The sequence below is a fragment of the Pelophylax lessonae genome (genome assembly GCF_965119305.1).
Source record: "Pelophylax lessonae genome assembly, chromosome: 6".
Classification (NCBI taxonomy): Eukaryota; Metazoa; Chordata; class Amphibia; order Anura; family Ranidae; genus Pelophylax; species Pelophylax lessonae.
Genome location: NC_138773.1, coordinates 53149221 through 53164216, shown reverse-complemented (window position 1 = coordinate 53164216; position 14996 = coordinate 53149221). Strand labels below are relative to the sequence as shown.

Genomic DNA, 14996 nt, shown 5'->3' with positions numbered 1-14996 from the left:
AGCCTAGTGTTGGGATTTTTTGGTGAGCATCTCCTGGAGCCAAGAACAAATAAAAACGAAGAAGCTCCCCTTAAAATGTGTCTTAAACCAAAAACATTTTTTTCTCTTAGGATAGGATGGGAGAGGGTTATTTGTGTCTGTATTCCTGTCACAATCACCTGTTCCTCGCTCAATTGCTGGATCTTGCCCTCTGTGTATGACTGCTGGCTTCCGAGTTCCACTGGCACTGCTGCCAGTCAAAGAGGGGATGCTGTCTTAAAGGGATACTGTGTGCGTCACTGGGCGTTTGAGCAATGCGTCTTCACTAGAAGCTGAGCCACCCTGTGCTTCCTGGCTTCTGCGGTGTGGTCCCCAGTGACCTTTTGCTTGCCACTGTCCTGCTCCTGTGTGTACCCTATGATCCCTGGGTATCTGTTACTTTCAGCGTCCAGTCCAGCTCTGGTGTGTCTCCACAGTCCCCCAGTGTTCTGCATCCTATGTTCCAGTGTGACCACATGCACTCCAGCTTGTATCCTGCTCCAGTGACCCCCATGCTGTCCAGCCTGTATACTGCTCCAGTGGCCCCATGCTGTCCAGCCTGTATCCTTCTCCAGTGGCCCAATGCTGTCCAGCCTGTGTTGCCTCAAGCAACCCTGCCTTTTAAACACTGTACTCTACCACTCCCATGTGCTGCAAGATCCTCATTCCTGTATACCTGTCTCTGATAATTACCTGTTTGGATGAGTACAAGGGCCACAACTTTGAAGGCCATCATAAACAAAACCTATCACCCCCTTGTGGTGTGCTCTGGTGAAGACCAGGCAGCTTATCAAACCCTGAACCTCTGTCTTTCTAAGGGCCCATGAGCAGACATGTTAATTACATTCCCTTCACTGCCATTGCGTATCCAGTTCCTGCAGTGTCCTTTGCCTCTCCATGACCCAGAGTTTCTCTGTAATTCCTCTGTGGCCACAGCAGTTGCTGCTACAAAGAAGAAAGAAAATGGCCCCACCTATAACTGGCCTTCATGGCAAAGAACACATGGAAGGGCAATGCACATGAAACAAACATAAATAAAATTCCCAGTTCAATTTGCCAACCAGTCTGCTTAACAACCAAATTAACCAGTCTAACAGTTTGCGTCAAAACAGGGGTTTAGTTAGCACACATTTACAAACACATGTGAAAGCTGCAGGGCCACTTCACGGCTCCCTGTGTTACCTGCAGTCCTAGCTCTAATCTCCTCATTAACACAGGGAGCCGTGAAGTGGCCCTGCAGCTTTCACATGCGTTTGCAAATGTGTGCTAACTAAACCCTTCTTTCTAGGCAAACTGTTAGACAGGTTAATTTGGTTGGTAAGCAGACTGGTTGGCAAATTGAACTGGGAATTTTATTTTTGTTTGTTTCATGCTGCTACAAAGTCCTGGTTGACCAGTCTGTCCCAAATAGGAACAGTTTCCCTGTCCATGACAGTCCCTATGTCTTTGTACAGTCATCTCTTGATTATTTGTCTAACTTTCTGATAACAATACTCCTGAGCTCTGTCAAACTACGGCAAATGGTTTACAATTGGCGATTCACACTTTGGCCTTGTGCTAATCCACATGTATACCTCAAAAGCCTCAGACAGAAGATTAAAGAACAGAATGAAAAGATGGGTCTTCAACTAGATATAACAAAAAACACTGAGGTTGTGACAACAGGAAACACAGCCAATTTCAGTTGATAAGGGAGACATAGAAAAAGTAGACAGCTTTTGCCTTCTTGGATCAATTATTAACAATAAAGGATTCAGCAGTCGAGAAATTCAAAGCAGACTGGCACTTGGAAGAGCAAAGATGCAAGACCTAGTAAAGATCTTCAAAAGCTCTTAGTACAAAGATCAGAATTGTCCATGCTGGACCGTGAATATGCAAGATAGGAAATGTATTAATGCTTTGATCTTTGGGGTTGGTGAGGAATACTACAAACACTGTGTATAGCAAGGAAAACAAACAAGTCCAACAAATAAAGCCTGACTTTTCACAAGAAGCCCAGTGGTCCAGACTAGTGATCGACTGATATCGTTTTTTTAATGCCGATACCGATATTTTGGTCATCAGACATCGGTATCGTCCGATACCGGCCAATATTTTCAGACATGTAAAAAAAAAATTTTTTTTCTCATTTTTTATTTCCAAAGCTACTGCTTGTGGAGGGATCTGGGGGTCTAAAAGACCCCAAACCCCTCCTCGGCTCTAAAAAGCATTCAGAACGCCAAGTTTGGCTGTTTTGAATGCTGTCAGTTTTTTAATTCGGCGACGAGTACCCGGAAGTGATGTCATGACATCACTTCCGGGTTTTTTCCATGGAGACCTGATCAGAGCCGAATGCGGCTTTGATCGGGTCTTCTCTTCGGCGGCAGTGGAGGTAGGATGCCCGCGTCTCCCAGTGGGATGGGAGACCCAGGGGAGCCGCGGAAGGTGGCGGTAGGGGGTGGACGTCCCCTCCCGCTCCTTGTAATGACAGCCGAGCAGCTTCTCAGCCGCATCGGTTGTCATTACAAGTCAGCCAACCGTCGGCTATGGACACCGGTACCGGGGTGATGCATCTAGCTGCAGCCATCACTCCGGTGCATGACCTTTCCCTCGGCAATATCGGTAACCTCAGGGGCCGATTTCGATATATCGGGGAAAGTGCATATTGGCCCACGATATATCGGTGTTGCCGATAATTGGTCGATCCCTAGTCCAGACTGAAGTTGTCACACCAACTTGTCACAAGACACCAAGACACAATGCTGGAAAAAGTTTCAGGAAAAGGAAGAATATGACCAGCAATAGGGTTGATCAATACAGTCATGAAGTATGAACAAGCCATATGTATGTCAGTATGAAAAAAAACACACCTGGGCTATGGGGCATCACAATACACTGTACAGATATGAATTTGTGTGTTGTGGTGTCCTGCATTGTCATAAATAGAGCAGGTATGTTTTTTTGTGAACTGAGACACACCGGGAGTCTGTTCAAAATGATTGGGCTGCCTTAGTGCTATGGGCATCATTGTATGCAAACATGTGTAATCAGAGGGGAAGATAGATTGTCAGAATCTGAGGGGAGTGTTCTGACTGGGTCACTCATGATGGAGGGCTTCAGATGATATCAAAGGCAGGACTTACCTGAAACACAATTCTGGATTTTTCAAGCAGGTATTGGGATGTTATGGCACCACAAATTATACCCCTGTGCAGAAAAATATTAGGGCAAAATGTTACCAACATTAATGGCATAATGCTCAGGAGTGGGTAGTGCATTTTTAGGGCTTGTGTACACAGGCATTTGTTTGTGTCAGAACTGCATTTTTTCCCATGCAATTTAATGTAAATACAAAAGCAGCTAAGAAGTAAGTCAGAAGCAGCTCAGAGGAAGGTCAGAAGCAGCTGAAAAAGAAGCCAAAAGCAAGTCAGGTGCAGGCCCAACATAGCTCAGAAAGGAGCACCACAGGAGGAGGTCAGAGGCCACTCAGAGGATGTCAAAAGTGATTTTGAAGAAGGTCAAAAGGATGTCAAAGGCAGCTCAGAAGAAGGTGAGAAGAATGTTAAAAGTATTTTAAAAGAAGGTCAGAAACAATTCAGAAGGAGATCAAATGCAGCTCAGAATCATCAAATGTAAGTTGGATATACTTACTGTAAAAGCATTAAACATTTGACTGTCCTCACAAGCCCTTAGACAGGTTCCTTTTGAATCCACACTTGGTTGAGAACCCAAACTGTGTGTGCTATATGTCTATGTCCCTACTTATCATATATGCTATGAAAACATTTGTAGACATAAGACTTTATGTGGACATAAAATAAAATTGGGTATAAAAAAAGACACTATTTTATTTAATTCTATTTAAAACATTACAAAACATATTAAAAATACTCTCCACTTAGAGGTTCACAACATGTAGAGATTCCATGCTCAGTTCACATGTAAGCTCAACGAATTTCGGGAAATCTTTATGAGCACATGTGAAGGAATAAATACATTAATACACTCTTGATCTTTATGAAAATGTCAAAAGTTATGGTTGGATGGAATTTGCAACATGAATATGTTTCCCAAGGAGGTGAATCTGAAAAAGCCAAGATAGAGCCACTGCCTCTCAGGTGAAGACATCTGAAAGTAGCCACGAAGCCACCGGGGAGTCTCGCAAATAGCCAGGAAGCATCCGGGAAGTCTTGCAAGTATAATCTTTCATATGAGGATCAAGCCCCCAACAGAATAGCTATAATGTCACAATATGAGAAGGTAGCTAGTGGTATTCAGAGCTTGTATATTCAATTAGCGGCAAGGGCTCCCCAACAGTGTCCATAAACAGGACAAATCTTAGAATCCCGCAATATTCACCTCCTTCCACATGCTGGAAGGAGGTGAATATTGCAGGATTCTAAGAATTGTCCGGTTTACGGACAATATTGGGGAGCCCTTGCTGCTATTTGAATATACAAGCTCTGAATACCACTGGCTACACTGGCTACCTTCTCATATTGTGAAATTATAACTATAATGTTGGGGGCTTGATACTCATATGAACAATTAAACTTGCGAGATTGCTCGGTTGCATTGTGTCTTCTATCGGATGTCTTCACCTGAGCGGCAGTGGCTCTATCTTGGCTTTTTCAAATGCACCTCCTTGGGAAACATATTCCTGTTGCAAATTCCAGCCAACCATATCTTTTGATATTTTTATAAAGATCAAGAGTGGTCTCAAATGTATTCATTCCTTCACATGTGCTCCTAAAGACCTAAAGAAGGATTTGTCGAGCTTATATGTGAACTGAGCATGGAATCTATGCATGGTATGATCCTAATGGTATGAAATAAAATTGTGTCTTTGATACTCAGTGTGTGTATGTCTATATAGAGTCCTATGATTACGAATGTTTCCGTAGTGTCTCCATTTGAACCCACAGTGGGCTCTGCACCTGCTCTGTACTTTCTACAAATTGTGATGTAGGTAGCAGGGAATCTCTATGTATTATTTGGGCACAATTGTTACAACCTGAATATACTGTATTGTCCAAAAGTCTGATTGTCATCTAATATAACTATTTTCTAATAGATATCAAACAAAAACTACCAAAATCATCAATTTTATTGCTTTAATTAAAAATATCTTCTTTTTGATATTCTTCAAAAACTTACTCCTCCAGGTAGATCTCCACAAATTTGCCAAACCGGCTGGAGTTATCATTCCGGACTGTTTTGGCATTTCCGAAAGATTCCAGCAGAGGTGTGGCCTCTAGAATCTGAAGGACAAAGTAATTAGAATTCCATATCTGCTTGTCTTTGTATACAGTATACACCCACACACAAGTAGATACATACAGTATATATCCATAGAAGCAGTTACAGTGGCATTGCCATACAGAGATGCAGATATGCTCAATGCAAAAATCACCACACATTACATACAGCTATGACAGAGCTGATAACAGGTAATACCTCTATCTACCGTGTCCAAGATGAGTGCATACATAGAAAGGAAGCAGAGTCAGGATTTAGAATTATGAACTGGTTATTACTGGAGCACAGACACACTAATGATGATTATATACCACTTATATCTATTGCCATTAGTCTTAAACTAAATAATAGTAATATTCCTCCCTTCTCTCCTTTCTTAAACTACATAATAGTAGTTATTATGTAATTAGTATTATCCTATTTTTTTTTATTCTTTCTTTCTTTCTTTTCTTCTTTCTTTTCTTATATCTATTCATGAATCTCTCTATGTCTATAGTAATTCAAATTCTTTCTTTCTTTCTTTCTTTCTTTCTTTCTTTCTTTCTTTCTTTCTTTCTTTCTTTCTTTCTTTCTTTCTTTCTTTCTTTCTTTCTTTCTTTCTTTCTTTCTTTCTTTTCTTATATCTATTCATGAATCTCTCTATGTCTATAGTAATTAAAATGTCTTTCTTTCTTTCTTTCTTTCTTTCTTTCTTTCTTCATATAGATTTATCAAACTCTTTATCTCTCTATGTCTATATTATTCTAATTCTTTCTTTCTTTCTTTCCTTATATCTATCTATAAAACTCATTATCTCTCCATGTCTATGTCTTTCTTTCTTTCTTTCTTTCTTTCTTTCTTTCTTTCTTTCTTTCTTTCTTTCTTTCTTTCTTTCTTTCTTTCTTTCTTTCTTTCTTTCTTTTCTTATATCTATTCACGAATCTCTCTATGTCTATAGTAATTCAAATTCTTTCTTTCTTTCTTTTCTTATATCTATTCATGAATCTCTCTATGTCTATAGTAATTAAAACTCTTTCTTTCTTTCTTTCTTTCTTTTCTTATATCTATTCATGAATCTCTCTATGTCTATAGTAATTAAAATTCTTTCTTTCTTTCTTTCTTTCTTTCTTTCTTTCTTTCTTTCTTTCTTTCTTTCTTTCTTTCTTTCTTTCTTTCTTTCTTTCTTTCTTTCTTTCAAACTCTTTATCTCTCTATGTCTATATTATTGTAATTCTTCATTTCTTTCTTTCCTTATATATTTCTATCAAACTCCTTATCTCTTTCTTTCTTTCTTTCTTTCTTTCTTTCTTTCTTTCTTTCTTTCTTTCTTTCTTTCTTTCTTTCTTTCTTTCTTTCTTTCTTTCCTTATATCTATCTATCAAACTCTTTATCTCTCTATGTCTATATTATTGTAATTCTTCATTTCTTTCTTTCCTTATATCTATCTATCAAACTCCTTATCTCTTTCTTTCTTTCTTTCTATATATCCATCTCTTTATCTTTCCATGTCTATATTATTCTAATCCTTTATTTCTTTCTTTCCTTCTTTCTATCTATCTATCTATCTATCTATCTATCTATCTATCTATCTATCTATCTATCTATCTATCTATCTATCTATCTATCTATCTATCTATCTATCTATCTATCTATCTTTCTATCTATCTATCTATCTATCTATCTATCTATCTATCTATCTATCTATCTATCTATCTATCTATCTATCTATCTATCTATCTATCTATCTATCTATCTATCTATCTAGTTATCCTTCCATGTCTATATTATTCTTTCTTTCAAAAACGAATGAGACCACAATACTATACAATACACTAAAGCGTGCTTAGAGTGCTACCTCGTGTTGCAGTGATGCACACATTTATCGCCTGTAGTGTGAACCAGCCATAAAGGGTTAAATATATATATTAGCCAGCACACCAAGGATCTTCAAATAACATCCAAAGGTTTTATTCCAAAGTGATCACATTTCAGCTGACCTCTTCATCAGGCATGTGACTATGTCTGATGACTGAACCTTAAGGAAGGCACAATCAGCAGTACAGTCAGCCAGCATTCTTAATTTTTCTATCTTCATTGGTAAGATTTCCCATTATCTCCTGTCCTGGTGACACCCTATGTGTTAGGATTTGACTGGGTGTCACCAGGACAGAAACTGAAGAAAAATCTCAGCAGTGGGATCACAGAAACAGAGAAAGAAGAAGAGCAAAAAACCTCACCTGGTTCGTCACACCACGCCTCTGGTTAACCGCTACTAGGTAACGCAGGACGAGTTTTGTGGCCTCTGTTTTACCAGCTCCACTTTCACCACTGAAAAGAAATAAACAGTTTTTAGTATGCCAGTACTCTCATTGAGAAACCTTTCTAGTAGTTTCTTCTGTCTCTCAGGGACTTGAGTGGTGATGTGTTGTCTTTGTATGAATTGCCAAATCTGCACATCTGTTGCAATTTTATTTTAGAGAGAATAAAACATAAAAATTAGAAACACCCCAAGATAAGTGGAAATACCCAAAACTCCAAGGTAATTAGTAACAGAGCCAAGAACTACTGAATGATTTTGCCACTGGAATTCCAGAGAGATGTATAAAGTTACAAAAAGGCCTGCCCAACCAGACTCAACCTGTTACTGAAATATTATTTTTGGGAGATCTGACCCTTTTCAAAGTAGATGCCTTTTGCAGTACCCTACTCCTAGTACTAGCTTGAATTGTTATTAGATAAACTAAAAATCAAACAGAGGAAGTGAGACTTCCATAGTGAAAGGAATATGGACCTTGAGCCATAGCTCAGCCATTTTGTGTGAAAATCATTCTATAAGATTACTGTATTAATTTATGTAGAACTAGATCTTCCCCCACAAAGGCCTTTATAAATACTTTGTTATGAGTTATAGGCTGTGGTTTTCACAGAAATCTTATTTTTGAATGTTCCAGACAGGTTTCGATCTAAGTGAGACCTAGCAGTCTAGTTTATCTGTTAACCACCAAAAGTCCTATGACATGTCATGTACAATCTAAATATGTAGTCTAAGGGACACTGGGCGTGTTTTGTCTTTCAATGTTTTCCTATGACAATACTTTAGTATAATTTTGTATGAAATAAATGGATATCAGGTCATTCTGAACGAACCTATGCTGCCTGTGTATTGAGTTTTATCAGAGTGGCCTCCAGGCCTGCAGAGTCCAAAGCCCAACCGGGTGGAGTCCACAAGTCTACCGCTGGGATTGGTTAATGCCAACACATAGTATGGCTTCAACAGGTGATATTTAAAAGCTACCCTTAGTGATAGATGGTGGTACATATGGCCCTACAGTGATACTCACCTAATGATAATACACTGGTTGTGTTTGGCATCCATTAGTTTGGTGTAGGCGACATTTGCAATAGCAAAAAGGTGCCTGCAAGAGAAACATGGACAAATATTAAAAATAGCAAAGTAGGGTCATGCCCGCCATACGGTACATGAGAACTCTTGAACATTACTATATAAATCAAATATTATCCAGTGAGTCTCATGGATCATTCAGACGATTTGTCAGAAATGTTCTATAGTTGGACTTACGGAGGATTTTCTCCCAAGGCTCTACCTTCATAGTGCAGCACATGGTCTGTCCCATAAATATTCAACATCTTGTAAGGGTTTAATGAGATGAGGATGCTACCAATATATGTCTAAAGGTGGGTGGAGAAAACAGATGTCAATAGTGACATGGCAGGAATCCACTTGAATAAAGATATGAACATAAATGCACAAAATATAACTGTATACTAACATTATTGGTAATATCACTAGAGGAATTTGATCCAGGGAATATAACATTGCCTCCTGTGAGTTTAGAAAGACATTTTTTTCCCTCGGAGCAAATTGGATCTTGCTTTTTTAGTTTTTTTTTTACATTCCTCTGGAGCAACTGTGCGTATAAGCTAGTCTATATGTAGGTTTTCAAATTTTTTTACTCTATTGGTTGAATTAGATGTACGTTTTTCTACCTGACTATGTAACATGTGTACTTACATAGATCAGATCTCGTTCAAACCTCTTACGTAGGTTGTTAAGAACTGACACTTCCTGTAGATCTCTGCAAGAAAAAACAAATATATCATTGTGTCACAAATAGTACAGAGTATAAGTTTACCTTAAAAAATAAGTGAGGAGTTAACTTACCTCGACTCACTTTAAAATGGTTAATTAGTTGCATAGTTACATTGGTTCAGCTTGGACCAATGTAAGTATAATAATTTCATACATGGCCAATCCCCATGGAAGTAAAGAAGCACTGTCATAGCCACCACTACTATTAAAAAAAAGAATAGCGCACACATGCAAAAGAAATGACTATTAAATATGAAGACAATCCATAAATAAAAATGGGGATTTAGTCCCACCATATGGCCATATCGTGCTCAAGCCCACCACTACGTCAAAGTACCTCAATGTCAGTGGGTCCTACACTATCCATAAAAAAAGGGGTGAATCCAGCCTCTCCAACCCTTGGAGATAATACTCCTTGCTGGGAGAGATGTGTAAATGCACTACAAGGGACTCCTCCTATATCTACTTGATAGTGGACACTGATAGAGTACAGGTGTGTGTGTGGGGGGTGGGGTGGGGTGGGGTGCTCAACCTCAGAAGTCTGGTCAGACCGAATACATAATAAACAGGCAAAAAATTGGGGGAGCACACCCTGAACATGTATTTCTAAAGCTGGTGCAGCTATGAACCAAGAAACATGAATATTAAAAAAAAGAATAGCGCACACATGCAAAAGAAATGACTATCAAATATGAAGACAATCCACTACTACAGTGATGCTTGCTGTCTTCCAAATCTCGTGCCATTCGGCTGCCCCACTGCAAAGTAACTATAGGGAGTCACTTGTTTGGCACAGACACCATTTAGAGAACACCTTGTACTTTCCTAATTAATATAAGGCATTCTCTTATTACATATGATGCCCCGCCTCCCCACTTCGTCCAACCAGAGAATGCTTTGCATCCTTGGAGAAAATGTGAAGTGTTCTCTGAATGGCGCCTGTACCAAGTAGGCAACCACACCCCCCTGCGGTTACTATACAGGGCACAGATCACTGAAAATAGCCAGGATAACTGTAGTAGCAGTGATTCTTCGCTTTCACAGGGATTGTCCAGGTATGAAATATAAATACTTACATTGTTCCAAGATGGACCAATGTAATTATGCAAAAAAAAAAAAAATTCAGCTTTATTATACTTTAAAAAAAAAATGCAAACAAGTTTTCAAATATGTCTGTTAATGTTTTCCTTGCTCTTGTTATCCCTTGGGACTTTTTCTGAAATGAACAAAGGTTCTGAGAGCATGGGCGTGCGCAGAACTTTTTTTAGGGGGGGGGGGGGCATCATTTTAAGGTCACCCATGCTCCCCCCCTTTTCAACAATGTAATGAAGGGGAGGGGCTTAGCCATTATACTTATTTTGAGTATTTATTTTAAAAGAGCAAACAGCAGCATTTATTTTTAAAGCATTTGTTAACCTAAAAAAAAAAAAAATGTTTCCTGTTTCCTTAAAGCATGTTATACACCACAGTGCTTTGCTGTGTAATTTGGCCCCTTCTATCACCTAAAATACCTGGCTGATCCTACCTGGCTATGTCCTCCCCTCTGTAAACTGACCACGGTATACCATGGCTGCTGAGCCCTGACACTGTGGTCAGTTTACGTGTCTCCTTCATCTGCAGCGCTCCTGTCCTCCCCTCTCTCCCCCCTCCCTCCCCGTCTGCTCCTGTGTCAGTGCCCATCCCCCCCCCTCCCCTCTCCTCCTGCTGCTGTAGTTTCATTTAAAGTTTCATATCCTGTCTGCAGTCTGTTTATTAATCCTGTGTGCCCCTCCTGGGCAAAGTGACGTACCGGTACGTCACTCACCCATGAGCCTCTAGGGGGCGAGCACGCACCGCCAGAGGCGCGCTCCCTTCCCCGCTTGTTCCCTGACATCCCCAGGCGAGTGACCGGCCGCTCCGATGTCTGCCGGCCACTCGCAATCTCCCGCTGGAGAGGGAGAAAGGCAGACAGCCGTCTGTCATTCTCCCTGATGTAACTGCAGAGACTATATGATCCTGCTATGTAGGATCATATGTCTCTGTGGTTACATCACAAGCCACGCCCCCCCCACAGTTAGAAACATGCCCCTAGGGACACATTTAACCCACTGATCACCAATAAAGTTAACCCCTTCCCTGCCAGTGTAATTTTTACAGTAACAGTGCATATATATAGCACTGATTACTGTAGTAATGTCACTGGTAACCCCAAAAGTGTCAAAAATGTCAGTCAAGGGTCCAAACTGTCCGCCTCAAAGTCGCAGTACCGCAAAAAAAATTGCAGATCGCCGCCATTACTAGTAAAAAAAAAAAACAATAAAAATGACACAAATCTTTCCCGTAGTTAGTAAACGCAATAACTTTTGCGCAAACCAATCCAAAAATGCTTATTGCGATTTTTTTTATCAAAAATACGTAGGAAAAAACAAATTGGCCTAAAATGTTAAAAAGTTTTGATTTTCACATTTTTTTGGGGAATTTCATATAAAAAAAATGTGAAAAATATTGTTATTTTTTCAAAATTGTCACTCTTTTTTTTGTTTATAGCGCAAAAAGTAAAAATCGCACAGGTGATCAAATACCACCAAAAGAAAGCTCTGTTTGTGGGAAAAAAAGGACATCAATTTAATTTGGGTACAGCATCGCATGACCGCGCAATTGTCTGTTAAAGTCTCGCAGTGCCGAATCGCAAAATAGGCCCTGGTCTTTGAGCAGCCAAATCCTCCGGGGCTTAAGAGGTTAATAACCACTTGAAAGGGGAAGTTGAGATTCCGGGGGGGGGGGGGGGCATTTGCGGACGCCCATGTCTGAGAGTATACATTTCTTTCTGTTTTCTGAGGAACCCTTCTCCAGATGTCTTAAGTTTTATTTTCTGAACATATATGCTAATGTCAAACCACTGAATATACAAAAGCACCTACTCCAGCTGTGTCAGATCTTGGACTATGTTCTCATCCTGCTCTTGGCCAGGTCCCGTGTACTGCGAGCTCCGCATGGGCTGCATGGACTGCATGGGCTGCATGGGCTGCATGGGCTGCATGGACTGCATCTGACAAGAACCAATGACAAAAAAACAGGAAATGTAAAAGATAAACTTTGAATTCTTCAAGGGAAATTTTTTTCTCTCTCCTTCTGTCCATTTTTGGGGAAGTGCAGAAAGGTCAGTATAGTCCTCTACTTCCTATATATCATGGGGACTTTTATATTCCCTACCAAAGCAACCATCTTCCCAAGCCAACTGTCGTAAGCAGCCCACGTCTTACCCTTTTCAAGTGGTTAGTCTTATGATGAATCAAATTCAGTACAATCAGCCCACCAATACATGGATCGAATCTCTGCCAGTCCCTGCTGAACCAGCTAAGATTCTGAAACTTCATATATCACAATATTTGAACAACATTTTGTAGTAAAAATCTCATCATTACATTCAATAACGCCTGTAGAGACTTAAAGAGGTAGTATACCGATTTTTGTGACTTTTACCTACAGGTAAGCCTATAATAAGGCTTACCTGTAGGTACAATTAATATCTCCTAAACCTGCACGGTTTAGGAGATATTTGCACTGCATGCAGCCGCTGACGCTAGCGGCACATGTGCTCTGAAGGTCCGGCGGACCTTCAGAGTTCCTTGCCGGGAAGTTGCCGGAAAGTTAAAACCCTGTGCGTCATGGCGGCTCCGGCCACTCACAGCGCCGGAGCCGCCGAACCCAGAAGAGATGCAGAGGAATCATGTCCGCTCCCACAGCGGTGTCCGGGGGTCCGTGTCGGGGCTTCGTTTTAAGGTAAGTATTTCATAATGAGATAGTATGCGATGCTAGTATAGCTCATTATGCCTTTGTCTTGCAGGGTTTTGGAGCCTAAAGGAGTTATTGAAAAAAAAAAAATCCATACTCACCGCTATCGGTCTGATGCTGCAGCTGTCCCACGACCGCTCTAAGCCCGAGAACTGAGCGATCACATGCCCACTGATCGCTCAGTTCTCGGTCAGCTCTGAGTGGAGAGCAGTGATTGTCAGAATTCTCCACTCTGCTCGTCCAGCGTTCACTCTGGCTGAGCTGAAGAGGCAGCGGGCGCAACTGGCTTTGGCTCTAAGCCACGAACTGTCAATCAGACAGCACGATGGATCCTGAAAAATATTATCGGGATTCTTTCAGTGCCCGGAGCAGCTTTGCCACCTCAACTGACAGTGGGCAATAGCCTGCTATAAGTTGACTCTGGGTCACAGGTGAGCAAAAGTAAGTGCACTCCTGTAACCCACAAGAGAAGTATGGCTAAAAATGCTTTGACGTTTGGGGGTGGAAAGGCTAAAAGCCATCCCCGCCAGGAGAACACAGTGATTATTGCTAGTGGTTGCTAGTGGCTATAACAGACACTAGTGATAATCAAAATCAGGCAGGCTGGTTGTACCCAAGTTGTTTAATTGATCAACTTGGGTTCCATTTAGCCTGCCTTTACATGGTTCGAATCTCAGCTGGTTCCTGCTGAACCGGCCGAGATTCGAACTGCCTATGGCTGGCTTAACTCTAACCATATTTTGCCAGCAACTTGGTCATAGATGTACAGACCCAGAGTGGGTACAATCTAATTACATGGAATATTAGTCCACCAACAAATACGGACAAAATCTGCAGAGACAACCATAATGACCCAATGGTAATGCACCGGTAGGCAGGGTGGTAATCTAAATTGTATTATACTACTATAACTGTAACTACTATTCCTGACAGTCAGTCCCCGGATGTATTGGACGCTGAGTGTTGCTCCTAGTTGCCATGCTGCTTTAGGTCATACAGCCATTACTTAGACAAGACACTTTGGGGGTATTATTGGGGGTCCTCTTTTTTTCACTGAAACTTTCATGCAATAATGTATTTTCCATTAATGAGTATGCAGCAGCAGAAAAGCAAAAGATTTACAAGATAATAATGTTTTTTTTTCAAGCTGTAAATGGCGATGACAAGTTGATGGGGGACATTTTTGACACCAACTAGGTAAATGTTCACTGTCTGGAGGTTAGTTTAGGGTGTCTTAAAATATATCTAAAGACAATTCTTGTATTTTCCTTTTTTAGTTTAGAACTCCTGTCAATCTTTTTTTGTTGTCTGTGCCTGTGGCTGGGGACTGGGGGATTCACTCTTTCTATTTGCCCTGGGCACCACTATCACAGGTACAAAAGAATAATGGGAAATCCAAAATTCTACAGTTTCCACCAGAACAGGAGGTGTGGGAATTTTCCTAATGGTGACAGCTGTTTGAGTGACAAATGTCTACTCTCTAGCCAAATAAAAAAAAGGTTTTGGCTTTAGATACACTTTAACCTCTTGTTGACGCCTCTTGCTGGCTCTTTAGGATGATCTTAATGTGAAACTAAAGTAAAATGGACAAATCTTACAAGGAGACAGGGTATTTACTCCAAAAGAGACATGCTTCTGTATCTCTCTTCTGCAATAAAATAAACCTTCCTGCCTGCTAGCAGTCCTCTTCACAATGCTCATTGAACTGCACATGCATAGTTCAGTTTACATTGCCTACACAGCGCCTGTGTGCTGTGATGACTAAAGCCTTGTACACACGATCAGATTATCAAACGATCTTGCGTCCAATTTTTGTTGCATGCTAGTCTCATATCGAAAGTGAAGAGGTTACTTTCATATGAAAATTCCCGTACAA

At 40.5% G+C, this 14996-nt stretch overlaps 1 protein-coding gene across 1 annotated transcript in view; it reads right to left on the bottom strand.

The window, feature by feature from the left end:
* The window catches only part of MYO15A (myosin XVA), a gene marked incomplete at its 5' end in the record, with an annotated part of 148107 nt that extends 135778 nt beyond the window's left edge, over positions 1-12329 (bottom strand). Inside the window, 7 exons of the mRNA XM_082261824.1 lie at positions 3141-3204; positions 5155-5288; positions 7473-7563; positions 8577-8651; positions 8816-8925; positions 9269-9332; positions 12247-12329. Of these exons, the coding sequence (XP_082117950.1) occupies positions 3141-3204; positions 5155-5288; positions 7473-7563; positions 8577-8651; positions 8816-8925; positions 9269-9332; positions 12247-12329 (621 nt within the window). The remainder of the gene's footprint in view (positions 1-3140; positions 3205-5154; positions 5289-7472; positions 7564-8576; positions 8652-8815; positions 8926-9268; positions 9333-12246) is intronic.
* Positions 12330-14996: the final 2667 nt, after the last annotated feature.